Source organism: Clupea harengus, chromosome 18, assembly GCF_900700415.2.
Source record: "Clupea harengus chromosome 18, Ch_v2.0.2, whole genome shotgun sequence".
Lineage (NCBI taxonomy): Eukaryota > Metazoa > Chordata > Actinopteri > Clupeiformes > Clupeidae > Clupea > Clupea harengus.
This window is the reverse complement of record NC_045169.1, coordinates 20,518,080-20,530,579: the sequence shown is the minus strand read 5'-3', so window position 1 is coordinate 20,530,579 and position 12,500 is coordinate 20,518,080. Positions and strand designations below refer to the sequence as shown.

General features: G+C 42.5%; 2 protein-coding genes across 2 annotated transcripts in view; both read left to right on the top strand.

Moving 5' to 3' along the window:
- The first annotated feature begins 3,401 nt into the window (after window positions 1-3,401).
- On the top strand, window positions 3,402-9,996 carry LOC105903131 (5,6-dihydroxyindole-2-carboxylic acid oxidase-like). The gene is made up of 7 exons (XM_031585015.2): window positions 3,402-3,977; window positions 4,348-4,670; window positions 5,390-5,594; window positions 7,369-7,536; window positions 8,047-8,223; window positions 8,706-8,852; window positions 9,455-9,996. The coding sequence occupies exons 1-7, from the start codon at window positions 3,626-3,628 to the stop codon at window positions 9,655-9,657; spliced, it is 1,575 nt and encodes a 524-aa protein (XP_031440875.1). The 5' UTR covers window positions 3,402-3,625; the 3' UTR covers window positions 9,658-9,996.
- A 582-nt stretch (window positions 9,997-10,578) lies between these two features.
- Window positions 10,579-12,500, top strand: part of LOC105903132 (leucine rich adaptor protein 1-like) — a 6,203-nt gene continuing 4,281 nt past the window's right edge. Inside the window, exon 1 of the mRNA XM_012830838.3 lies at window positions 10,579-11,978. Within this exon, the coding sequence (XP_012686292.1) occupies window positions 11,763-11,978 (216 nt within the window). The 5' untranslated portion in view covers window positions 10,579-11,762. The remainder of the gene's footprint in view (window positions 11,979-12,500) is intronic.

The window sequence follows — 12,500 nt, the reverse complement described above, 5'->3', positions numbered from 1 at the left end:
AGTCTCTTTCCAAAATAGATGTGTGTGGATGAGAAAATGTGCAATGAGATGAGAAAAATCAATATAAAGACCATTGATCAAAAGGATGAGGATGATGATGATGATGGTGATGGTGATGGTGATTGTGGTGATAATGATGATGGTGATTATATTGATGAGGAGGAGGACGTTGACAATGAGAATTCTGGGTAAAGACAAACATGAGGTGGCAAACAACAAACAGACAACAATCACACTCATTTCAATAAAGGATTAACACAACACGACTTTCTTAATAGGGAACTGCAAACACAACATTCAATTTTACAACAGCTGTTTTATGTCAAAACTAACTTTCACAGATATTTGTTAAATATGACCATTGGTAAAACACAAACAGCAGCATTGATAAAACAAATTATTAAGTCTATCAGACAAAGGACAAGGACTACAGGGATTTTATCCCATGGAGGCAATCAGTGTCTCTATCAATCATCTCTGATAATGTTTTAATCATGTATGGTTTCATATAATACTGAGGAACCATGAACATCAATATGATTCTAATTCCAAACACTGTTTCATCAACGCCTTTTCTTTTAAATTAACACTAATTCTGATATAAGCTGTCCTCATAACATCAAAGGTTCTGCTTCTTGCCATAAAAGTTCTTGAATGTCTGAGTCATAAATTATCAAACTTCTCCTGCTGAGGTTAAACAGTAATGGCAAAGATCCAAACATATTTGAGTTTAATCTTCAAAACGGTGTGTAATTAGGTCATTAGTGCCCCACTTAGACCATGCTCAGAGTTCAATTAAATTCAATTCAATTCAATTTTATTTATATAGCGCCAGAACAATAGAATTGTCTCAAGGGACCCCTTAGTGCAAGCACAATGGCAACAGGGGCAAGGGAAAACTCCCTGTTAGTCAGGAAGGAACCTTAAGCAGAACCACGCCACATTAGGGGGGACCCCATAGTTCTGTCGCAATTTGAATGATTTTAGTGTTTTCTTTAGAATGAAAGAAATGGTTGCACACTAAAACTCTGATACTTCCTACATCTTTTGAATGTCATAAAATAAAGAATCGCACTGCGAGTTTGACTGCCCAACAAGACTCTTCATGATAATGTAGATTCTCTCCAATCTATCAGCATCTCGGCGTCCAAGGTGTGTGATTACCTCTGCTTGGGTACCATTGCTTATTGTGATACTATTACAAGAAAATGACAATTGAAAATTGTGTCTCTTTTCAATACAAGTGAAATTATATATCTATTTTAGTGAAGTCATGGGTGTCATTGGGACCACACCAGCCTGAGGGTGAGCTGCTGATTAGCCGTTGGGGTTGTTTATGATGTGAGAGGTCATGCAAGGCTGATAGCTCATCTGACTGATGAAGGGGAGGTGGGGGTCGGAGGAGGGGCGTGGGGGCTCTCCTTCTGTGAGTGACCTCATTGCCACTGGTTCAGGATTGAGAGGTCACATGAAATCCAAAAAAAAAAAGTGTGAGCGTGTGAGTGATTTAGTGTGTGTTGTTAGGAAGGAAAGGAATTTGGCCGACTGAAAAAAAAAATGAAAAAGTAGTTCAGAAACATGTCCTCTTTCCCATCTGAAATAAATGAAGAAATAACACACTGTGACTGATTAGACACGCTTAAAGGAATCTCTCAGAGGTCATGAAAGGGGACAGATTTGTGAGCTATGCCATGATTTAAGAAACAAACATTCTTCAGAAGTTCTTTTTATCCAAATGAGTACGTCCTTGGATGTGATGTAACCATGAATGAGTTACAAACTTGTGTGATAGGCGTGTATATATATATTTGTGTGTCTCAAAATACATTTTATACAGTTGTTAAATAACTAAGCTTGTGTCTGCTAGCCATGCCAGTGCCTCACTGTTCAAGGTAGAGTGGCTGAGGACCAGGGCACTGATACTTGGTGCAGCCATTGATAATGTGATCAGCAGTTTGCTCTGGGGTCCCACAGGGGCAGCCTGGAGCATCACATCAGTTCATCCTATACATGTGGGCTTGGAAGCGTCCATAACCTGTTCTGCATCTGTTGAGCCGAACCCAGGAGCTTCTGCCGAAGGTTTGTCCTGCAGGCCTTGTGGTCGGTGTTTCAATGTAGCCGTACAGTCTGGTGTTGGCTGAGCCCCACTGTTTGGTCCATTGTGCGATGGTCCAGGACCCAGTTTGCTGACCATTTGCCTCATGCAGCCAGCAGACCCCGAAGACTTGCAGAGATTGGTGCCCCTCAACGGTATGTGTGGTGGTGGATCTTTTGAGTTGATGCCATGATGGAGTAGGTGGCTGGCTCTGAATGGAGCTCTCCGTGCAAGGTGTAGACAGGCTGCTTCGCAGCGGATTGCTGGTGGTGGGATTCCGCTGAGGATTTGTAAGTATGAGGTTGGTGTAAATCTTATACATCCTGAAATAATTTGCATGCTGTTGTTGAGAGCTGTGTTGAGCTTGGTGGTATGAGTGGATTTGCACCAAATAGGTGCACAGTACTCTGCTGCTGAGTAGGCCAGTGCTAAAGTAGCAGTTCGAAGTACAGGGAAACTTGATCCCCACGAGGTTCCGCAGAGACGGTGAAGGAGGCAGTTTCTTGCCTCCACCTTGGCTGTGACTTGCTGGAGGTGTTGTTTATAGGTGAGGCTTCTATCCAGAGTAATACCCAAGTATTTTGGTGACTTTTGAAATGGGATAGTATTCCCTGCACATTTGACTTCTAGTTGGATGTTGGCTAGTCGGTTGGCAAGATGGAAGTTGCTACTGATGGTTTTTTGGTTTCATTCATTTTCAATCGCCAGTTGATGAAGTATTTGTTCAGATTAGTAAGATAATTTGTAAAGGTGTCATTTAGTGAGCTAAAAGAGGTTCCAGTAGTTAGAAGTGCGATGTCGTCTGCATAGATGTATTTTTTGCTGTAGGTAAATCAGAAGTATAGATGTTGAAGCAAATTGGAGCTAGAACAGATCCCTGAGGCATGCCTGTGCATGTGATAGGCTTGATCTTACTGTTGACCTGCCTTCCTGAAAGAACTTAATGTATTGTATGTCTGACAAAATATGCTACTGGACTTCAAGTTAGGTCTTACACTATATTTTTTATTTAGAGTTTTTATATTTTAATTAATGTGTACTTTTTAAACTTTTCATTATGTGTGTAAACACATAAATACATCAGATGTATCACTGGCTTTGTCTGAATTAGCTCTGTCTGCACTGCACTGAGGCCTCCAGAACGTTTTTTTTTTCTGGAGTAGAATACGCATGACTGAACCTTCAGAAACCAACCTTGCCCCATTCCCTTCCGCCGAATCGGTAGGAAATGTGATGTGGTCACGAGGAGATCATAAATCCAAGCAGTCATGCGCTAATCCAGTATTTAAAGACACACATTCGTTTTACTGCCTTTTAGGAAGCTCAGTGCTGTGTAAAACGGCACGTTTCCCCACCAGACACACAAATGCTTTAGCAAAGCCTCTCCGCAAAGGTCCCAAAAGTAGATCTGTTGGTGCTATTGAATGGAGTTGTAAGGGAAATAACGATTTAGTTGCTCCAGAAGAAATAAAAACACGTTCATCGACAAAATAGTGACCGCAAATCAGATATTGTGAGATTTTGTTTGCCATGTGGAAGTACGGCTGTCTGGTTGTGCTGAGTGCCGTGCTTGTGGGCGCACAGTTTCCAAGGGCATGCGTGACACCGGAGGGACTCCGCACCGGTCAGTGCTGTCCGTCACCAACTGAAGCCAACGACCCCTGCGGTGCCAGTTCGGGACGGGGACAGTGCGTCTCGATAAGTGCGGATACGCGACCACACGGACCGCAGTACCCTCACGACGGTCGGGATGACAGAGAACGCTGGCCCGTTCGCTTCTTTAACCGGACGTGCCAGTGCAATGGGAATTTCTCTGGCTACAACTGCGGCCGGTGCAAACATGGGTTGACAGGTCCCAACTGTGATCAGCCGGTGGCTGTAGGTGAGACTGAAAGACAGATCAAAACAGAAAGACACATCTAAAGAAAACAATGGACAGGTGCTTTATAAGTAGCGTAGTCAATATTATTGTCTACAATGAAGCGCTAGCATATACTGTATAACTATTTGTACCTACAACATACACTTTACATAAGTTTTATACCATTATAACTTTACTTGAACATATAATTGTATACCTTGCCATCACATTTAGATTAAAAGTTTGATGTTCCATGCCGTACAACAATATCACCTGTGCCAGCATCAGCAACGCTATTCTAATGTCAGGAATTTACATGAATTGGGAATTGCCGGTATTTTGCCTTATGTTATAAAACATCATAGTAATTAGATTAACATCTTCTCTTCAGTGAGAAGAAACGTGATGCTGTTCAGTGCCGATGAGAAGCGAGCTTTCTTGGACGCTCTGGACCGGGCTAAGCGCACAGTGCATCCGGACATAGTGATAGCCACCCGCAGATACGCAGAGGTTTTCGGACCGGATGGCAACACCATGCAGTTCGAGAACATCACTATCTACAACTATTTCGTGTGGTCCCACTACTACTCCGTCAGTAAAACATTCCTCGGGCCGGGCCAGCTGAGTTTCGGAGGAGTTGACTTCTCGCATGAGGGACCAGGCTTTGTGACTTGGCACCGCTTCCAACTGATTCAGCTTGAGCGAGACATGCAGGTAAGGATAGGTATAGAGGTTCGCTGTATGCATTTCACTTGGAGTTGCAGCACGCAAGCATTGCACAAGAGTCTCTCTCTCTCTCTCTCTCTCTCTCTGTGTGTGTGAGTGAGAAAAAATGAGAGCGAGAGAGAGAGAGAGAGAGAGAGAGAGAGTGTGTGTTCAAGTGCGGATGTGAGTGTGCCAGTGTGTTTGTTCCATTTATTCACGCGATTTCACACTTTAGTCTGGCGTGTAACAGCAGAAAATGCGCTTAATCATATATTAGCCGACGCAATACGTGCATGCAAGACCGCTGGGCTAAAACAAGTGGTATTTTATTTACTTGCAAAGTACATTTCTTTCTGTAATTCAGCTCTAAATTAGAAATCTCACAACACTTGTAGCACACCCTATTTTTTGTCAACAGGTCACCCAAAAGTAATTTTCATTAAGAAAAGTGAGACTGTGAGGATATGCACGGTCAAATAAAAAAAAAGCCTTCCGGTAACAGCCGGCTTGATTAATAAGAAAATAAAACAATAATACGTTTTGTTTGGGTAAAGCACTATTGTCAATTGTTAAAATATAATCAAATAATATCTGCACATTTCCGTAATGCTGTTATTGCCTATGGTTATTAGCCCTGTTGCCGGGCGTTTATCTGTAGGCATTTGTATTTGTTACAGAGAAGGTACAAATACTCGTTACATCATCCCCGTGTTTTTTCCACTCGGCAGGACATGTTGCAGGATCCAAGCTTCGCCCTGCCCTATTGGAACTTTGCCATCGGCGGGGACAGGTGCGACATCTGCACGGACGACCTGATGGGGGCACGCAGCTCCTTCGACATGAACTCCCTCAGCGCCAACTCCATCTTCTCTCAGTGGAGGGTCATCTGCGAAAGCGTGGAAGACTACGACACCCTCGGCACCATCTGCAACAGTAAGTCAAATCCACTCTAACGGCCTTTACAAACGACACACATATATTTACATATTAAATATTTACATGGATTTGATTGCCTTTGTACACGGTCCCGACAGAGGCTGTAATACGTCTAGTGTTACACTTTCTTTTGAATTAACTGGATCCACATAACTTAACTTTTGGTTAAATATGCCGACATAACCTGTGTGAATATATGATGTATGAGAAGTGAAGCACAGCGACTGATGAACATTCAAATACAACGTGAAGAAAGAAGTGTTCTACAGCGTGATGGTTTTTGGTTATAAACGGTCCACGGTAGGACTGTCCCTAGAAAGTATTGTGAAAATAGTTGAAACCAAGTAGATGTAGTCTGACTCATTCTTTCCCCTTTTATCTGAAAGTTTTCTATTGGCAACAAACTCTTCACATGGAAGATTGTCAAATGGAGAATATCTAGAGGACAAAAGGCTGCTTGAGTGTGGCTCTCTAACATTCCTGTGTCCAAAGCCTACAATGGGAGATGACGCACGGGGACACATAAACCTTTTAAAATACCCCAACACTTAAAAAAGATGACTTCAGTCCTTCGTAGGAGAATGGATCTGAGTTCTATCATCCATTTTATGGCTTGTGTTCCCCCCCCCCGCACCTGCAGAGCTGAGTTTGTGAGATCCGTTTAAAATATGCTTACCCTGACCACAAACGGCAGTGTAATGTGCCAAACTATGTCTGAACTCCTCCACAAAAAAAGCAAAATCTCACCATCTGTGACAGGTACAGCTTCACAGGGCCTTGATCCTAAGCCCAGATATCAGATGACTGTGGACTGGATTTGGCCAAGATCTAATGAACCCGGGCCAGACGTGACTCACAGGCAGGGGCGATCTCCACTTAGGAGAGTTTTAATCAGGCTGGGTGCACAGCCATCAAGGGCTTTGAAATGTATAAAACATGACGTTAAAGAACTATAAAAGCACACACACACGCACGCACGCATGCACGCGCACACGCACGCACACACACACACACACACACATTTGGTAAAACATTTGCTAAAATTCCTTTACGTATTCTTAGATCCATGACATATGCAACATCAAGAATCTGTGTTTGAATGTCTTTTCACTTGAATCCCAAGCAAAAGAAAGAACACACAAAAAAACTGACGAGAAAGTTAAACTTACTTTGGCAAAGGCGTTGATTGGCTCCTGGGTTGAGAATCACACTCATGTTTTACCTGGGGCTATTAGTGGAAACAGGAAAAATAACAGTTGAGTTTTGCAACACACACACAGAGAATTGAGAGAGAAAAACTAAAACAAGTATCCAACTTCTTAACTGAACTCCTACCTGTGTCTTTGAATTTAAAATATTAGTTTTAAATGTATTCACAGAATTAACTCATATTGCATTTGCATTTGACATTGAGCTTTGAAATATGCGGGTTATTTAACTTTATCAACTGCATCGCTTGGTTCTGTGCATTTCACTGTGTTTTATTGTTCTGGCTGCTTTTTCTCGCTTTGTCCAAAAGCTTCTACCAAATACCACACCATAAGCATGACCATGAGTGCTAATCCTTCCTGTAATCTATTCCTTTCAGTATTTCAGCTTGCCTTGCCCCCCCCCTCTATAAGCCCCGAGACCAGCCTCATTAGTAGGAAACCGATGGGGAATGTCCTCTACTTCAAGGGAGAGAGTAATAGACCACAACACAGCTCAGGAGCCACGTTAAGGTTTTATTTCTGTATCTCAGCTCTCTCTTTCTCTCTCTCTGCCCTCGCAGACACGGAGACCAGCCCCATCAGGAGGAACCCGGCTGGGAACGTGGCTCGGCCCATGGTGCAGCGCCTGCCACTGCCGCAGGACATCTCCGACTGCCTGGAGGTGAACATGTTTGACACGGCGCCATTCTACTCCACGTCCACCGAGAGCTTCCGCAACTCTATTGAGGGTGAGGGGTCTCTGTGTGTGTGTGTGTGTGTGTGTGTGTGTGTGTGTGTGTGTGTCTGTGTCTGTGTCTGTGTGTCTGTGTGTGTTTGTAGACATGGGTGATTGACCTGTGTGTGTATTTGCAGGTGTGCTAATGTTTCACAGCAGTCCCTGTCTCTCACTGCATATGAGTGAGTGTGTGTGTGTGTGTGTGTGAAAAGACACAGAAAAAAGAGATGGGGAGGAGGGGAGAGAAAAAAAGACAGGGAGAGAGACAGATAGATAGAGAGAGGGAGAGAAGTAGGAGGTGTTAAGAGCCTGTCAAAGGTATTTAAATCCAAGCCATATGGCATACTACAAATATGAGGTTTTTTTCAGTCATATTAGACGCCGATGCTCAATTGACTCTAACAAACGGGAAGCTTCCACAACAGCTTTCCTCACTGATTAAAAGGAGATTTAACCTGGAAACGTCTCCACACAGCGCCTCAGTCAGTCTGACTGTCATAACACGTCTGCTTGTCTTTGCCAGGCTACAGTCACCCCCAGGGGAACTACGACCCCGTGGTCCGCAGCCTGCACAACCTGGCCCATCTCTTCCTGAACGGCACCGGAGGGCAAACTCACCTCTCGCCCAACGACCCAATCTTCGTCCTCCTGCACACCTTCACCGACGCCATCTTTGACGAGTGGCTCCGTAGGCACCCTGGTGAGTTTGCCGAGTTCACACCAATCACGCATTCGCAGCTTGAAAGTGAAGTGTTGGTGTAACTTCACTGGCAGAGAACAGAGGTGCGAGAGGCAAGGTGATGAAAGGAGCCATAGCACTTTTCAGTGTCCTGACACTCCATGTAAAGACAAGTAACAAAAGAAAAAAACTGTCGGTGAGAAGATTGGATAATTGTGATAGAACTGCAACACTGGCCTAGATGTTGAAACATTGAAAAACATGAAATTCTGTTCTTACATCAGCTGCTGCTTTTATTTTACAACTTTAAAGTGTCAAAAGAAAATAAATAATATAATCGGTTCTGTCTTTTTTGGGGTGTTTAACTTAGGTCTATGTTAACAGTTAACTTTAAAGTGTCAAAAGAAAATAAATAATATAATCGATTTTGTCCTCTTTAGGGTTTTTAACATAGGTCTACGTTCACAGTTAACTGTTCTCTTCTTCCTCCTTTGTATCGGTAGAGTCTGCCATCTATCCCTTGGAGAACGCCCCTATTGGTCACAACCGGGAGTACAACATGGTGCCTTTCTGGCCACCCATAACCAACGCTGAGATGTTTGTGACGGCCCCTGAGAACCTTGGATACTCCTATGAGGCCGAGTGGCCCGGTACGTTGTCTTATTCTTTCTTTTTTGTCTCTCTCCAGCGCGCTCAGAAGTCCAGATGCCTGGCAAAAGTATTATAAACACTGACAAAATTATGAACAAAATGATGAAAAAGTTCCCCAAATAGCACTGACATTGTATATAGATAGTAGATGGCATTTCTAGAGCAACAGATAAAATACATTAAACACATCCAAGCTTGCATCTGCTGGCCATATTGTTGGGTAAATCATGAACTAGTTCAGGTAGTGAACAGCTAGAACAGCTTTTGTGTCGGCTATCACTATCCGTCCCCAGAGAAAGACACAAATGTCAGTCAGGGATAAGAGTACTCTTACAACTCATGCCATTCAGCAAGTCACTTTCTTAACACTGATGGCAGAGCATATAACTCTTGTTTTTATATTTCTTAACACTGATGGCAGAATGTATACCTCTGCTTTATATTTCTTAACACTGATGGCAGAGCATATACTTCTGTTCTTATATTTCTTAACACTGATAGCAGAGCATATAACTCTGTTTTTATATTTCTTAACACTGATGGCAGAATGTATACATCTGTTTTTAGATTTCATGCGTTGTCTGTTGTTGTCTGCCTGCAGCTCGTGTGGTCACTCTGACAGAGATCATCACCATCACTGTGGTTTCGGCCCTCATCGTTGTGGCAATCATCTTTTCCATCACGACCTGTCTCGTGCGTACTAAAGCCCACAAGATGGAGGGCAGGCAGCCGTTGCTAGGTGAACAGTACCAGCGCTATGACGACCATGACAGACACACAGACAAATCCCAATCAGTTGTATAAGGGTGTGCCAGCTAGACCTGAGAAACCTCATTGCACTTCCTCATTGTTCTCAGTTTTAAAATACAAGTTTGAAACAAAGTCATAAACTGTTGAGTATTTTGGATAATGTTTCATCTGCTGTAGACTTGCATTAATAATTTCTCTTAGGTGTCCTGAGAGACCTTAAAAAGCATTTAAAATGTACGTGCTAACAATGAATTACATACAAATGTTTGTATGATGTACATTTGTAAACATAACATTTGGGTATATACTCTTTTTCCTTAAACAATATAAGTCCTGTGATCACTAATTCTAACTTTGATGGTTTTTAAAACAATAAATCCTGCCAAAAACATACATTGGTGATATTTCTCAGACTATCATTTTGTACATTTTGACAAGCAATATAAAGCTCATAAGCTAGTGAAGCTATGATAAGTAGTTTACGAAATAGGCCTACTTGACCTGGGTATTATTTAAGCAAAGATGGCGCACGAATTCGTAACTTTCGAGGAGTCAAAGGGTGTATAGGCTTTCATCGTGTTTTACCGACTGCATTTCCAAGCACCAGGTTCACCGAGTTAATTGAATTAGGTTACAGCTGACGTGAGAAACCATTAGGTTTGGCGAAACATACTTGTTCTTCATATACAAGGATTTGGTTTGCCGGTGATCCTTCAGGCAAACACGGTCATTTTCGAATCAGTACCACGGATATGTAGGCCACAGGTAGGTAAGTAAATGTACAGACAGGAGGGCATCATGCATAGCCTACGTGAGTACTTGTTTTCATAACACTTTAACTCAAATATTTATGAAGTCGCTGGTTCAGCATACATAGTACTGCAGTACTTTAATATAGACGACAAAAAGTCTTCTACTGTGGCAAGGCCTCGTTTGCACACAACCCACCCGCCAGACAGTCATAATTGTCTTTATCCCTCGAGGGAATCTTGAACAAACGTGTGGAGTAATACTTGACAGTCTTGATCGACTTATTGCATGCTGTGCTTAACGGGTAATTAAGTGCCTACGGAAGTTCCGGCAGCGATTAAAATAATTTAAAAACAGAGGCATCTTTTGCCTTAAAGCCTACATGTATAATGTTGTTTTTCTGTGCTTCCACTAGAGGGCGATAGTGTAGAAGTAGTGAGTGAGAGAGCCTATGGGTGTTTTTCGCCCCATGCCAAACGATACAGCCGAATGTTGACCATCTACTCCGAGGGAAACATAATATTGGCAGAATATTTACATCGTTTTCACAGTTGCTAGGCTAAAGCCGTCGTAGTACTTTGTCTATTGTAATGTCAGCTGTTTAAGCCATACGCCTATAACATGTATCCATAAGGCTACACATCTGATACATGTTTTTTATCGTTTGAGAACTTCTAAATGAAAATTAAGGGACAAATAAAAACTTGCACTATTTCAGGTGCTAAATATTTCAGTTTGGACTGCCTCAAGATTCCTTACTGTTGTATTGGAAGACATTAAGCTATCGTCTTAAATATGTTAACCACTGATATTTAACAGGCAGACGACAAAGTAGTTCATAAATGACCACATGCGCAACACAGAAAATGTTGAAGGTAAACTACTCCGTTGAAAATACTGTTTGTTTGTGCTGCTAATCCTGATAGTACGGTAAATGGGCGTGTCACTCATGGTTCACCTGTCTGGAGTTTTAAGTTACAGTGAACGCTCCGCCAAGTCACTGATACAGCGTGCTGGCTTTGTACAGTCCACACTGACTTTTGTCTGGCTGCGGGACGCTTGGAAGATTGGATCAGACTGAACAAAACGGGATCCTTAGTTGATCTAGCTACTGATGTTTGGATATTTCACGAGTTGTTTATCAGCAGAGAATGCACTGATGGTTAATTCACACTGAAAAACTTCGTTGGAGCTTTACATTTCCAATCGGCTACGTTAATGAACTGGGGTTGACGTTTTGTGGATGCTCTTGAAAAGAAAAGGACAACCCAGTTTTAAAACGACCGTCTGATAACTAGTGTACTGTCGTTTACGGAGCACCAGTTGCTGCCTATTTTAATGGGCTGGGGTAATTTAATCGCTTTTTGAATTATTTATTAATTTGATAGTTTTGTTTTACTATAATTTCAATGATGGACTACGAGAACGGGTTGCCAGATTTTAAGGATCTTGAGATCAAGTTGGGTCGCAAAGTTCCAGAAAGTCTCATTCGATCTTTTGCCGAGGGTGATCTTGCAACTAAAAGTGAGGAAGAGAGACTGGAGACGCCGGTGAACGTGAAGAACCACACGTCTTCGGACTTGAAACGACTGGAGAGCAAGATGTTATTTTTAAAACAGGAAATGGTGAGTATCTAATTTACTCAGACCTCAGAATATACGTTACAACCCCCCTCTTTCTCTAAAACGTGTACAAGCATTTGTTATACTTAAGTAGCCTAGTAGCTGTTTGATTGCATCTGAAAAGCATCTAGTTTAATACTATAATAATGTATAACAGTGACCCCCTAGCTAACTTAAATGACCGTGGTATGCATTTACCAGTAAAACTGTCATTTATTGCTCATGTCCTGTAGGGCCTGCCCTGCCCATGCAGTCTCCTAAGAGCTCATAACATGTACTTGTGGATGGTTTCCCTGTTCCCTTCCCCCACCCTTTTCTGCAGCTACTGAATGTCATGAGCAGAGATGGTGTTTAAGTGAAGTCTGACTGTAAGCCTCTTCTGCATCCGTAACATGAGTAATGGCAAACATGTGAAATGACTAGCCCTGTAGAAACACCCCAACCCTCGTCCAACGGGTGACATCACTCTGTGCTTTCTGCGCGCCGGCAGAATGGGCCATTCACAGCTGGCTGTGAAGTGATTCG

Coding starts and splice junctions, on each gene's coding strand:
- LOC105903131 (XM_031585015.2), top strand. CDS start 3,626: ATGTGGAAGTACGGCTGTCTGGTTGTGCTGAGTGCCGTGCTTGTGGGC. Junction 3,978..4,347: donor TGATCAGCCGGTGGCTGTAG/GTGAGACTGAAA, acceptor TCTTCTCTTCAG/TGAGAAGAAACGTGATGCTG. Junction 7,537..8,046: donor CTTCCGCAACTCTATTGAGG/GTGAGGGGTCTC, acceptor TGTCTTTGCCAG/GCTACAGTCACCCCCAGGGG.